We start from the raw sequence: 14,942 nt of genomic DNA on the forward strand, positions 1-14,942 counted from the left end.
GAGGTCGTCTCTCTGCAGATCGTCTGTAAACAGAGTTTGGCGATCAGTCAGCCGGCCCTCCGCGGTGCCCACACACGTCAAGCCTCCACTCTCTCAAACAGAAAACCAGGTCGGAGCAGTAAACATCCGTCTGCTGGCACATCTGGCCTAATTTGGCTCGACTGTCAGCGCGAGGCTCCTCGTCTGAAGGTGGAGGAGAGCCCACGACTGGAAACGTCTCAGCGGGATAGAGAACCCAAAAATACTTTGGATTAGTTTCTGTGCTTGTGTTAGAATGAAAAGCAGTTTGTTTACGAGTGACGTCTCCTCTGATTGGCTGCTGTGATACTTCATCTTAAACATATTTTAAAGATTTTCCGTTGCAGTTTGTGATTAGGATTTAATCCTGAATTTATTTCTCAGCTTGCGGGAAGTTTTCAGGGAGATTAGATTGTTTTACAATCATGGAACAACTGAGGCTCGTCTCACTGCATCGACATTCCTGAAATAATTAAATATAGAAGCTGGAATATGGTGAACGTTGGCCCGGACATCCCAGAACATCCATATCAGGAAAGATCTCTTGAGTTTGATTCAGTCGCTTCTGTCTTAATAATGAAAACATAATATTGTAATAATAGAAGTTACCAATCACTTCTTCAAGAACTGACAGAATTACTTCATAAAAGACAAACGAGTTACTTGGGGAAGTAAAGTTCAGCGTTCCAGAAAAGATGTCCGTTTACACGGTGAAGTAATAAAGTGGAAATTTGTCGTTCTTGCATTTTCATTTCAGACGTTTCCACAACATTCGGAAACGATGTAGTTCTCCCGTTGGGCCACTGGGGGGTGCTGTTGTGAAGTTTCTGTAATGAAACCACACCGCGCTGTCGTGTAAATGGAAATCGTGACGACAGTGATGACGTTTTCATTTGAAAGGTGTGAACTGATCTGAGGAAGTGAAGTCGTCATGCAGTCGTTTTGCAGTTTGCATGTTCTTCCCGGTTGGAATCGTCCAGGACCTGATGAGAAGAATCTGAAGCTGTATTGTTTGGTGGCTACGTCATTAGACGTCACAGATAAATGGGTTCCTTGTGAGACGGGCTGAGGACCGACGCTCATTCCATCACTGCTACGCCGCCGCTCACCGCGTTTTCTCCTCCGTGTCCGAGACGGACGAAGTCAGAGGAGACGTCTGACGCAGCCATATCCAATCATCTCCAACAAAAGTGAAAGATCCGACAATCCCAGTGATCTTATTTGGCTTCAGTGTTTTTATTTCATGAGCAGCGGCGCAGAGCGGCTTTGACTCGGTGTGGAGACGCAGCGGGGCTTTACGAGGAGATGCTCACTGCTGGAAAAGGAAAACCTCACTTTAGTCCGAGATCCAGGAAAAGAGGTTTTTTTGTGCAAATAAGTTGTAAACAACGATGACGATCGAGCCCCGAGGCAAGAGGAGGAGGGGCTTAAATCCACAAGAGAAGGGCAGACGGGTGATACAGATCAACAATCAGACACACACAGGGAGTAGGAACAGGAAGAGTAAGTGCACAAGACAGGGGCTTCAAAATAAAACAGGAAGAGACAAACAGGTAAGACTTGACAGAGACAGACAGGGAATCCTTACATGAACGGCCAAAAACAAAAATATGTGAAATAAATGTCTTCAGTCAGAGAAACAAAGCGTCTTGCAGGAAATTTTCCTGCTGAAAGTCAATTAAATGCAGTTTGCTGACGTTTCTGCTATTAGAGTCTCCTGAAAGCTTTTCTTTGCTCCTTTCAGCCTGCGATGACAAACACTGGGGTCCCCGCTGCGCCCAGAAGTGCCGGTGTGAGAACGGCGCCCTGTGCGACCCCCTGAAGGGGGCGTGTCAGTGCCCCCCGGGGTTCATCAACCGCTACTGCGAGGACTCGTGCCCGGCTCGCACCTTCGGGCAGGGCTGCCTGCAGAGGTGCCAGTGTGGCAGCGGGGGCTCCTGCGACAAGGCCACCGGGGAGTGTTTCTGCAGGGACGGCTTCACCGGGACTTTGTGAGTAAAACCGCAGCGGGAACCGACCAGCACGCCACAAAATATACAAGACATATAAATAAATAAACGGAATTATTTTTAAAAACTGTAATGATAAAGATAAGTAAATAACACTACTGATAAAAAATATCAAATAATAATCTAATTAAATACGATAATAATTAATACGAATATTGCAATTTCTATTGAAAAACAGTTGTTTTTTTTTTTAAGTTGACTGCAAATTTATAATATTAAATTGAAAATGTAATTAAACATTATTGTAAAAATTTTTAAATAAATATAAATATAAATATATATATATATCCTCCGGTATGTTTGGTGCCCCCTGTAGGGATAAGTTGGAATTGCAGTTATGTTTTAGAATTTTACCCTGAAAAAAAAAAAAAAGTTCGTGGTTGGTATTCAAAATGCTGCTGATGTTGAAAAGAGAGAACGTTTGAAGAAATCCACTGAATAAAGTTTTTTTTTCTATGAACGTTAAGTCCTTGTTAGACTTTTTCGTAATTAGCACAGAATTACATCAATGAATGCGGCTCTGTACACAAATACAACTACGTACACATCAAAATAGATTTTTTTTTGCCCCCAAAAAATATTTAAGGACATTTTAACACGTCCACGCAGAAAATGCAAACATTGTTCTTAGTCTGTCTACTGAGCATGTGCAGAACAACTGTTCCTTATGGCCACGGTGACCAGAAGCAGAGTTTCCCCCGTCAACAGAGAACAAACTTTTTCAAAAAGTCGTGTTTTCAATGACTCTGTTGTCGTGTGAACGGATCCAAAACACAACTTAAGTTTTGCGTTTTTCACTGGACATCGTTGTGGTGAAACAGGCCCAGAGACCCTTTAAGACATTTCAAATCTAATCCAGAGAACCTCGGAGAAGAAGAAGAGAGCTGGGGTCATTTCTGTGGCGCCTGATTCTGGTCCTGGACCTGGACCTGGTCTTGGTCCTAGACTGCAGGTTGGGACCTGCAGGGCCACATGGTAGCGACTCGTTTCTCCGTGTCATGACTGAACTTCCCAACAGCACAGAGCTCCTCCTTCATTATCTGGCGTTTCCTGGTGGAGAAACTTGAGCCTCCATCACGTCTCTGATGGAGTCACACCAACTCCTCTGTTGTTTTAGGAATAACAAGCGGTGGAAACTCGTCCTGCCACTGTGAAAACTCCACATTCAAGCAGCTGCTGGCACTAGAGGTTACAGCCCAGAGAGCGATGGTGTCTGTTTCTCATGCAGTCAACAACCTTCAGCTCCTGGGTGTGTTGGGGAGTCTGGAAGAACCTGGAGCCAGCGGATCTGAGCTGTGATTGGCTGGAGACACGCTCCAGTGTGTCTGATCCCGCCCACAATGCAGCAGGAAGCCAACCCGGTCACAGAGCAGTGCTACCGTCAGAATTTCATGACTTCTTTGGACTTGATTAAACTTTAGAGGTCGTCTATCAGTCTTATTCAACGTTTGCTTGAACCCCTGGAGGAGTGAAAACATTTGGATCTTTTACTCGGCGACAAAACATTTACTTCAGACTTGAGGAATGTCCCAGAACACCGAGTGTGTTTGACGACATTAAATCTCTCCCCTCCTCTCCCTCTTCTTCTTTTCTCCTCCTCTCCCTCTTCCTCCTCCTCCCCCTCCAGCTGTGAGAAAGCATGCACCAAGAAGTGCCAGGCTCGATGCCCCTGCCAGAACGGAGGCATCTGCAGGGGCAAAGGAATCTGTGACTGCCCCCCCGGATGGATGGTGAGTTTTACTGCTCCTTTAACAGTGGATACAAAGATGGCCGCCCATGACGTAACCATTTATAATCTGGATGTTAGAGGAGGAAGATGCTCTATAATATGACGTTAGAGGAGGGAGATGCTCTATAATATGACGTTAGAGGAGGGAGATGCTCTATAATATGACGTTAGAGGAGGGAGATGCTCTATAATATACAGCTGGAACCAAAATGAGCAGTCTGCACTAAAACCTCTATGTTGCCGCTCTGCTTCACTCTGTAAGAATCAAAGGTTTTGTTTACAGATTATTTTAAAGGATTTAAAGCTGCATCTTTCCAAAGAGATATTCATTTTAAAAGTGTAGTTTTATTAGAAATCATTTTTTTCATTTATGCTGCGTGCCATCTTCATTTACTGAGTCCTGATAGCGAGTCCTGATAGCGAGTCCTGATAGCGAGTCCTGATAGCGAGTCCTGATACCGGGTCCTGATAGCGAGTCCTGATAGCGAGTCCTGATAGCGAGTCCTGATAGCGAGTCCTGATACCGAGTCCTGATAGCGAGTCCTGATAGCGAGTCCTGATAGCGAGTCCTGATACCGAGTCCTGATACCGAGTCCTGATAGCGAGTCCTGATACTGAGTCCTGATAGCGAGTCCTGATAGCGAGTCCTGATAGCGAGTCCTGATAGCAAGTCCTGATACTGAGTCCTGATAGCGAGTCCTGATAGCGAGTCCTGATACCGAGTCCTGATAGCGAGTCCTGATACCGAGTCCTGATAGCCAGTCCTGATAGCCAGTCCTGATAGCCAGTCCTGATAGCCAGTCCTGATACCGAGTCCTGATACTGGGTCCTGAAACCATCTGAACAAATCTCACAAGTTTTCCCTTTTTTATGAAGCCAAAACGATTGAAATGCCCCTGTGATTGCAGATAAACGCATTTTATTCATTTTCCGTGGGTCATTTTTGAGCAGAAGGTTTAAAAAAAGAGGCTGGATCATTTTCACACCCCTCCTCTCCACTGATGTGAAGAATTGTTATGAAAACCTTCAGGAAGACGATTAAACTGGTCTCATTGCCTTCCTCTGTCCACCGTCTTCCCCCCGGTGCCCTGCAGGGGGCGGTCTGCACCGAGCGGTGTCCGGAAGGACGGTTCGGATCGAACTGCGCCGAGGAGTGCGTCTGCCACAACCGGGGCAGATGTGACCCCGAGACGGGGCAGTGCCAGTGCGCCAAGGGCTTCACAGGAAACAGGTTGGTCTGGTGCAGCGAGTGGAAAAGACAAGGTCAAAGGTCACAGCCGCTGGAGCAACATGCAAACTCAGTGCAGCTTACTGCGACACCACCCACTGCTCCACCATGACGCACTGGTCTGGTCCTTTAGGATCAACATTATGAAAATATTCACAAAGGACTTTTTATGAGTTATTGTGTATTTTAGTAATAAACATCTTCAGAAAAGATCGCTAATGTAAAAAAGAAAAAAAAAAGTTCTCACTTTATTCTGTATGTTTCCCTGTAAATGAGCTCACGGTGAGGCTGGTGTTAAATTACAATCCTCTCCGTGCGTTCGATGTTTGATCTCTGCGAAGAAGAAGAAAAACAAAACGTCTTTCTCTGCTTCATATTTTTAGATTTTGAAAGAAAATGACAGTTTGGTTCAGTTCAAACCCGGAAAAGTTTTAAAAAGTTTGTTTTGTGTTTATTGGTGATGAGCGAAAGCTTCTAGAACATTCTGCAAGTTTACAACATCAAATAGTTGTTGTTTGCTTTCATATCTTCTTGTTATTGTGGCTTCTGGTCGATGTTGATTAAATCCGTAGAGGCGAAGAACGAAGAGCAGACAGAAGAACCGCGACGCAGCAGAAGCTGGGATGTGGTTTGTGGTGCAGTGGGAGTATCAGCTGTTCTCCTGTGTGTCGCCCCCTGCAGGTGTAACGAGGAGTGCGCTGCAGGTACTTACGGTCAGGACTGTAAAGGTGCGTGCGACTGCGCCAACGGAGCTCGCTGCTACAACATCGACGGGGCGTGTCTGTGCGAGCCGGGCTTCAGCGGGCCGCACTGCCGCGACCGCATGTGTCCGCCGGGGAAGTTCGGCATGCACTGCGAGCACACCTGCCTGTGTCAGGACAAACACACCCTCAGGTGAGTGGGTGGGGCCAAGGGAACCTGCATCATCCTCATCATCATCATCATCATCATCACCAGATTAAACATGGAAACGGTTCCAAACTGAAAAAACAACGAAAACATTTGGATTTCTACACATTTAGACATTTTTTTTTAAATGAATATCAAACATGTAACATGTAATCAGTATTTCTTGAAATGTTTAGTCTCGACATTTTAAATCGATTATTTTCATGATTTTTTTTTTTTAAATCGTCAGAATTTCCCAAATGTAAAACTTTATAAAAGCAGATTCAATTGTAAAATTTATCATTAAATTGACAAAAAACACCAAAAATAAGTCATTAAATATTCTATACATTTTTGGTATTTTTTTTAATTTGAAATAATTATGAATATTAATCATTATTTTAAATATTATAATTTACTTGGACTCATTTTAGACCAGAAAGGTCCGAATACATGAGACGGGTTTACATTAAATTTAACATTTAAAAAAAGAAAAGAAAAGAGAAACAAGTTAAATTTCAACATTTCATTCATTCTCTTGTTTTCTGACGTCCAAAACACACATTCACCCTCAATTCGTTCCAACTGGAAACTCTCTTCTTTTCTGGAGTTTAAAACCTCCGTTAGTAACGCAACATTCTAAATTAAAACCATCTATAGTAGTTGTGACTCGGTGAACCAGGTCCAGTAAAGTCCGGCGTGTTGCTTCCAGCTGCCACCCCATGAAGGGCGAGTGTACCTGCCAGCCCGGGTGGGCGGGGCTCTACTGCAACGAGACCTGCGCCCACGGTTTCTACGGTAACGGCTGCCTGGAGCCGTGTCTGTGTGTGAACGGCGGGGTGTGCGACAGCGCCACGGGGCGATGCCACTGCACGCCCGGCTTCACGGTCAGTCCGCCCAACGCCACGGGACAAAGAAACTCTGCTGATTCATGAATTATCACATTTCTTATTCAACAGCTGCTCTTTCATGGAATAACGTCCTCGAGCGATCCAGGCTCTAATATTTTATTACTGGATTGTTCTGACATTATTGACTTTGTTTAAAATGGAAGAAGTTATTACATTGCTGTAATTAAGTTAAATATCCTTCATGAGGTCTGACCTGGTGTGTTCCGTGCTGTAGGGGGCGCACTGTGAGAGTCCCTGTAAAAGTGGGACGTACGGGAAGAACTGCTCTCTGGAGTGTTCATGCAGGAACGCCATCGACTGCTCGCACGTGGACGGGACCTGCTTCTGCAAAGAGGGTAGAACATCCCGGAGAACCGAACTCGGACCGAAGCCCCACCGGACCGGACCGAACCTGAACAGTGTGCTCTGTCCTGCAGGCTGGCGGGGGGCCGACTGCGCCGCCCCCTGCCCCGAGGGAACCTGGGGCCCCGGCTGCAACGCCACCTGCCACTGCGCCAACGGGGCGAAGTGCAACCCTGCGGACGGATCGTGCAGCTGCAGCGCCGGCTGGCAGGGGGCGCTGTGCGAGCAGCCGTGTCCGGTGAGCACAGCGGTCTGACGCTGAAGCCTGTTGCCCTGTTACCCCCACCCCCCCCTTGTGGTCTTCTGACTCTCTGCTCTCCCGGCCACAGAGCGGCTGGTTCGGCCCGTCCTGCATGAAGAGGTGTCAGTGTTTACACTCCGACGGCTGCCAGGCGTCCAGCGGAGACTGTCTCTGCCTGCCCGGCTGGACAGGTGAGTCTTTCTGTGCTTCTGTAGCAGCTTTCTGCCGTCATACTGAGACACCTAGTGGTCACTGATGGTATGTCAATACAAATCTTTATAACATTTAGCACTTTTGAGATTTACTAATGTAAAATGCAATACAAATAAAAAGCATTGTTATTATTTTCTCCTGAAACCTTGACCTACAGCGAGGCCACACAAGATCCAGTTGGTACATCATAATCACATAATGTATAATTGAATCACGTTTCTTTTCTAATCTTCATGAATGAATACAAATCAACACTCTGTTCTGCATCAATCAACTCCATGTTCAAAAAGGTTTTGTTGTACAATATATTTAGCTAAAATGTTTTTTCAGTAGCGAGAACTCAGTAGTTATAATAATAACTGTCTTAAAGTGCTAAATTTATCAGAGCTACATCGTCAATAAACAGAAAAAAAATTTTTTTGCAAAACAAAATAAATAAATCACCTTGAAAAATACCTTAAATTATGGACAAGTTGCATTAATGCAATAAACAGAAATAGTTAAGAGGTTTTAAGGCTCCGCGTGCTTAAATAACTCCGTCTGCACTAAATATTACCTCCAGCATATTGAAATATGGGGTATGCATTGCACCTTAAAAAACAGTCGTAATCACAATGTAAGTGTTTTTAAATCTAAATACATTTAGATTTACAGACTTTACTGTGTCTCACTGACCACTGAGTCCAGGTATCACTGGTTTGACTCTGAATTAGTTCACCTGGTTCAACCAGCAGGTTAATTTAACAGTATGACGATCAGCAACTACTAAATCCTGTCATTAATCAATATAACTTCACTCAGAAGTTGATTTTCATCTCTTACCCAGCAGATAGTTGTGGATTCCTCAGCTCTTTCGAGATGCACACGAGCAGGTTTCACGTCATCATTTCCGGAGAGGGGCGCATCACCGGAAGTAGAGACACGGAGTTTACCGACGTCTCACGGAGTTTACCGATCGGTTCGCGGAGTTTATCACAGAGCATTGTCAGATCTGGCCCTTCACAATAAGATGCATGAGGTTTTACTTCCTCTTTAGGCAAAATATTTTTTTAATTATCTTTAATGATTACAGTGTCAGGATTGTAAATTAGCTTTAATCCAATAAATATTTGTGATTAAATCTAATGATATGTATATGTATGTTATATTGATTTATTTTGAATAACATTTTATCAGTTTTTACCCATGTTTAAATCTGCTTTTTTGAATTGGTTATTTGTTTCAAAATAAAATCTAATGTTTAAAGATTTTGCACCTTTTTCTAATGAATTGTTTTAGGGGATAATTATTATAAAAAGTGTTGTTTTAGAGCCTGGGCTACATATAGTTTGGACTGTAGTTATGTCTCAGAACATTTAAAAAGAAAAAAAAAAAAGAAAAAATGTCTGTGCTTGGTGATATTTGTACAAACTGTACAGATCCAGGACAGTAAAACCAGAACCAGAACCAGAACCAGAACCAGCATCACGACCAGCACTGCTTCTTTAACGAGATGGTTTGACTAGAGATCTGAAACCGAGTCTGGACCAGATGCTCCTGAGTGTTCAGATCCAGTTTGGGGGTTCGCAGGCAGTTTCCTTGACCTGGTTGGATCCTGTTGCCTCCTTCAGGTCCTCACTGCAGCGAGCCGTGCTCAGACGGCCTGTGGGGGCGCCACTGCAACCAGACCTGCTCCAAACGCTGCCCCAACAGCGACACCTGCCTGAGGGACTCCGGAGCCTGCGTGTGCCGGCCGGGCTTCTGGGGAGTCACCTGTCAAAACAGTGAGTCCGATTCCGGGATTATACTGTGATAGAGGACTCAGGGATTACAGATTATAGAGCATCTTCCTCTTAAACATCTAGATTATATTATATTATATTTCACCATCTATTGGTGCCTTCAATGAGGAAGATGCTCTATAAAGAACAAATTTGATCAGAAACTTGCTCTTCGCCTTTCAGTATTTTCTAATCTAACCTGGATGCAGTTTGTAACATTACTGACCCTTGGTCTCCCAGAATGCCGAGCTGGTATGTACGGTGACCAGTGCGGCTTGTCCTGCGCATCCTGCGGTCAGTCGTACCAGTGCCACCATGTGACCGGAGAGTGCAACTGCGTGCCTGGATACACTGGGTCTAACTGTGATCAAGGTGAGTCTCCGTGACGACGCACGGATCCTTCGAAAGGGTTAATGACTCTGATGATGAACCGTGTGTTTCCAGTGTGTCCGCCGGGTTACTACGGCAAACAGTGTTCAGAGGTGTGCATCACCTGCAGCAACAACTCCACCTGCAACCACCGTGACGGCCACTGCGAATGTCTGCCTGGCTGGACGGCCACCGACTGTTCCATACGTGAGTCAATCAGCCAGCCACTGCACGGGCTGATACCCCTGATGACCTGTAGGGGGCAGGGCCTAATACCCCTGATGGCCTGTAGGGGGTAGGGGCTGATACCGCTGATGACCTGTAGGGGGCAGGGCCTAATACCCCTGATGGCCAGTAGGGGACAGGGGTTAATACCCCTGACGGCCTGTAGGGGGCAGGGGCTGATACCCCTGATGACCTGTAGGGGGTAGGGGCTAATACCCCTGGGGGAGCAGGGTTTATTACGCCTAATAACCTGTAGGGGGCAGAGTTTATTAGCCCTGATGAACAAAGATGAAACAGAAGGATGTCATTGGATAAATGGCTCCACATGAGTAAAGAACATGCATTTGTGGGATGAGCAGTTACACAGAGGAAGTGAAGAGAGAAAACACTTCCTGTTTCTACACCAGAGCCTGAATCGGAATCTGTCGGAGTCTGTGAGGGTTTTTCTGTTCTGTCCGACTTCTTCCCACAATCCAAACTGGTCTCTGTACTTTTTATGAATCTTGTTAAAAAGGGCAGGACTGAAGAGTTTGAGATCTTCTTTGTGTTTTCCAGCATCAGACTGAAGCGTTTTGTGTTTTCCAGCATGTGTCCCGGGTCGTTTCGGTCCATTCTGCGCTCTGACCTGCTCATGTTCGTCCCCACTCACCTGTGATCGATTCACTGGAGACTGTGTGTGTGAGGACGGAGGAGGCGACTGCAAACAAGGTGCTGCAGACTGTTATCACCTGTTATTACCTGTTATCACCTGTTATTACCTGTGTTTTCCTGTTATCTCCTGTCAAAATCAGTTGGTACAGCCCCCCCTGTGATCACCAGTTGGTACAGCCCCCCCTGTGATCACCAGTTGGTACAGCCCCCCCTGTAATCACCCGTTGGTACAGACCCCCCTGTTATCACCAGTTGGTACAGAGCATCCTGGCAGGCCACTGAAGACCAGATTGAATAATCTTCTTAAAAAATATCTTTTGTGATTTCCTTGGTTTTCTTGTGAGATCTCCGGTGTTGGTTGAACCTTCTCAGATTCCTCGGAGCAGACGGGGAGCGTCATGGTTCCGCTGCCCCCCGGGGAGAGGGAGTCATGGGGGGCCATTAGCGGCATCGTGGTCCTGGTTCTGCTGGTGGTTCTGCTGCTGGTTCTGCTGCTGCTGTACCGCCGGCGGCAGAAGGAGAAGCACAGCAACACGCCCACCGTGTCCTTCTCCACCGGCCGCACGCTCAACTCCGAGTACGCCGTGCCAGGTACTGCCTCATGTAATCACGTAATCCCAGCCATGTAATCTGTACTTTTCAGTTAGTTACTTTGGCCCCGTCCACAACACCATGTAAACTACTCAAAGTAATGTAGTACATATGCCAGGCCTGAAGGTGGCAGTGTAATACTGCCACAGAAATACACCAGGAATGGAGAAATGAGCAATCGGCCGCTCCAGCAGCTCCACCTGGAGCAGGTAGTCCGCCATGTTGGTGGTGTTAAGTGACGTCACGGAGAGGGAGGCGGGGTTATAGGTCGAGAGGCGCGGCCATGACATCATCGTTTTGCTTAAATATGTTCCTCCACTCTGGAGCCCGTTAAAACAAACAAACAGTTTTCAGGTGCCTAAACACTGCGTGTTGATGATCGGACAAAAAACATGGTTACATGAAATGGTGCCGTGGAGTGGGCGGGGCCTGTACATAGAGTTTTCTTTTGGTCCTGATAGTTGGATCAGAAGTGACTGTTTCTGCCTCCAGACGTCCCCCACAGTTACCACCACTACTACTCCAACCCGAGCTACCACACCCTGAGCCAGAACCAAAACCGACCCCCGCTGCCCCACCTGCCCAACAACCGCGACCGCACCGTCAAGGTAAACATGGACCTGAACCTGGTCCTGGACCCGGTCTGGCTCTGGCAGACCTCAGCTGATCCTCTGGTCCTTCTGCTCCCCAGAACACCAACAAGCAGCTGTTCTGCAGCGTGAAGAACGCCAAGCGGGAACGCCGCGGCCTGTTCGGGGTGGAGACCAACGCCACGCTGCCCGCCGACTGGAAGCACCATGAGGCCCGCAAAGACTCAGGTGGACCACATCACACACCCGAGGCTTTCCTGACTGGAAAGGTCGATTCATCTTCCATAAGAACAAGAAGGAAGTTCGGCATTCTGGGGTCCTGCCGTATAAAATGACATAATTTTGGTTCAGCTGTGCCAACAATCCGGGCCGAAGTCTGTCGGTGCCGCACTGCCGAAACTTCGGCACTGCCGTGTGCTACGTATACACTTTACAGCTTGCTAATGACTTTCAGTCATCTTTTAATCATATTTAGCCTGTAACCTCGCTACTGCACGAGCCCCGCAGCCCGTTAACATGAGGGTGGGCGGATTTACGAGATGCACTTGAACGCATCACTCAGCTCCTGCAGGTAAAACCAGACCAACATGGCGGCTCGGACACCAACTTTCTCTTTTACTATTGAAACAGTTCAGTGAAAAGTATTTCTGAAAACACTGGAAGTGAGAAAAGTTTAAACGCCGCTTCACAGAACTGTGTCTGCTGTGAGGGGGCGTGGCCTGTGAGTTCGACAGCTTCTCCACGGAGTATGAACTCTCCTGCTGACGTCACAGCCCAACTTTTCTTCTTGTTCTTCTGGGAGTCTGCAGTGGCCTTAACACACCGCCTGCAACGTCGGCGCTTCACACTTCTAGCTTTTGACTCAGTGCTGCTCCGGTTCACCGCCACCTCGCCTGCAAAACCTCCCGCCCGGTCATATTATGTAAAATCCACTTCCTAAAGGCTTTCCAGCAGTACTAATCGTCCCCATACCTGGACTGACGCCCCAGAAGTGAAGACAGTCTGTCCTCTCTGTCCCTGGCTTGTTTCAGGTTTTAAAAAGTGTGTTGCTCCAACCAGCCAATCAGAAATCAAACCCTATATAGTGTCATCGGGGGTTTAGCCAATCCCAATAAAGGTAGGCCCTCCCTTTGACTCCTCCCACAATTAGGCAGCTCTGCTCTGGCACATGGCACCACGAGAGGAAGTAGTTCCTCCTCTTCCCAAGATGGGCATGTGTGGGCGGAGCCCGTCCCGCTCACACAGACACAGCAGATTCTGAATGCAGCTTGTTTGATCCAATATTCAAATGGAGGAAAATCAAGGAGGAGCTGGAAACTTAGAATACTGAAGGTTTCTGGAGCGACCAGGCCGCCGCCTCTCACCTGCAGTTGATTCAGTTTGGCTCCGTAAACCTTCCTGCTTCTGATTATTCATCCTGAACAAAGACCTGAAGACGGCGGCTTTTGTTTTTATTGTTTCCAGGAGCTTTTGGCATCGACAGGAGCTACAGCTACAGCGCCAGCCTGGGGAAGTTTTACAACAAAGGTACTTAATCACCCCGCGTTCAGCCTCCTTTAATTTTTACTGTTCAACACATGAACACATGAACAATAGCTGCAGGGAACCGTTGATCTCGTCACACATCAATGAATCCCAGCTGCCGTTTTATGAACTCTCACGTCTCGACTTATCAACCTGTGTGAACGTTGATGGTTTCGCCATGATGAGATTTTCACCTCGTGGCTCCGTGACAAAAGAACCTCTAGTGTTTCCAGTCCTGACCGATTCTCTCATCGGGAATGTACAAATCAATAGGTGAACAAATAAACCAGCAAAGTCACATTCTAGTTTATGTATGTCGGAAACACTGGAGTGAAAAAGAAAAACTGCATTTTACCAGAAAAGAAACTGAAGAACGGAGGAAGTAAAAGACTAGGGAGAGCGAGAGAGACTAGAGACAGAGAGAGAGACAGATTAGAGAGAGAGAGAGAGAGGGAGAGAGGGAGAGAGAAACAGATTAGAGAGAGCGAGAGAGAGAGAGAGAGAGAGAGACTAGAGAGAACGCGAGAGAGAGACAACAGACAGAGACTAGAGAGAGAGAGAAACAGATGAGAGAGAGAGACTAGAGAGAAAGCAAGAGAGAGTGATTAGAGAGGGAGAGAAACAGATTGGAGAGAGAGAGAGAGAGAGAGAGAGAGAGAGAGAGACTAGAGAGAGAGAGAGAGAGAGAGAGAGAGAGAGAGAGAGAGAGAGAGAGAGAGAGACTAGAGGGTGGAGACTCGGAGTCAAACATTAAAGTTCTCTACATTCAACAAATGACCTTCAGACTCGTTTTATTTGTTCAGAGACTTTCCTCCAGTAGATTGAAACTTTCCGTCGCTCTCACCGAGTCGTGACGAGTCTGTGGTTGTTCCCATGGCGACAGACCTGAAGGACTCGGCGGCGGCGAGCAGCAGCTCCCTGAACAGTGAGAATCCCTACGCCACCATCAAGGACCTGCCCGGCCTGCCCTTCTGCCCCCCCGAGAGCAGCTACATGGAGATGAAGTCGGCCGTGCCCCGGGAGCGAGCGTACACCGAGATCTCACCGCCGCGAGTGTACACCGATGTCACGCCGCCGCCGCCGCCGCCGCCATTCAACACGGGAACCTTACGAAGAGGTGAGCAACACCAACTGCTACTAGCTCACGTTCAAAAAAAGTGATAAAATATAGAAAAAGAACAAAGTTTCCGGTGGATTTATCCCAACGAGAAGAATAGGATTCACCTCACGTGCTCCAACAGGGAATCAAACCGAGGAACACGGTGATGACGTGGTGGTGCAGTGGTTTGCACCGTCCAAACACACCAGGAAGGTTCCTCATTGCAAGTCAATGATAAAAACCTCAAGAAGTCAACGTTGCTTTGTTTGTCAGTCCAGCTACACATTTTCACACAGATAACAGTTCTATGTGAAATAAAATACACATGTACACTCGCTAAATATATAATAATTTAGACTTAAAGTAGAAAATTGTAGTAGAGCCGGGAGTTTAACCCTATAAAAAATGTTTAAAATAAAAACCTACCTTTTTAAAAAGCCTTCTTTGTTTTATCCCTTTTAAACTTTAACAGTTTTTCTTTGACCTAACTTTTAATTCTTTTTTTCCTGCAGCACTTTGAGATTGTTCAAATGTAAAGTGCGTTATAAATAAAA

The 14,942-nt window shown here is 46.5% G+C and overlaps 1 protein-coding gene across 1 annotated transcript in view; it reads left to right on the forward strand.

Moving 5' to 3' along the window:
- Window positions 1–14,942, forward strand: part of pear1 (platelet endothelial aggregation receptor 1) — a 54,186-nt gene that overhangs the window by 37,081 nt on the left and 2,163 nt on the right. The window contains exons 6-22 of the mRNA XM_080471128.1: window positions 1,763–2,009; window positions 3,655–3,757; window positions 4,851–4,987; window positions 5,666–5,878; window positions 6,585–6,759; window positions 6,998–7,118; window positions 7,200–7,363; window positions 7,455–7,557; window positions 9,190–9,342; window positions 9,580–9,711; window positions 9,784–9,915; window positions 10,519–10,641; window positions 10,957–11,175; window positions 11,668–11,783; window positions 11,867–11,993; window positions 13,230–13,292; window positions 14,173–14,406. Coding sequence (XP_080327254.1) covers window positions 1,763–2,009; window positions 3,655–3,757; window positions 4,851–4,987; window positions 5,666–5,878; window positions 6,585–6,759; window positions 6,998–7,118; window positions 7,200–7,363; window positions 7,455–7,557; window positions 9,190–9,342; window positions 9,580–9,711; window positions 9,784–9,915; window positions 10,519–10,641; window positions 10,957–11,175; window positions 11,668–11,783; window positions 11,867–11,993; window positions 13,230–13,292; window positions 14,173–14,406 — 2,562 coding nt within the window. The remainder of the gene's footprint in view (window positions 1–1,762; window positions 2,010–3,654; window positions 3,758–4,850; window positions 4,988–5,665; window positions 5,879–6,584; window positions 6,760–6,997; window positions 7,119–7,199; window positions 7,364–7,454; window positions 7,558–9,189; window positions 9,343–9,579; window positions 9,712–9,783; window positions 9,916–10,518; window positions 10,642–10,956; window positions 11,176–11,667; window positions 11,784–11,866; window positions 11,994–13,229; window positions 13,293–14,172; window positions 14,407–14,942) is intronic.

Source organism: Lipophrys pholis (assembly GCF_963383615.2).
Source record: "Lipophrys pholis genome assembly, chromosome: 9".
Classification (NCBI taxonomy): Eukaryota; Metazoa; Chordata; class Actinopteri; order Blenniiformes; family Blenniidae; genus Lipophrys; species Lipophrys pholis.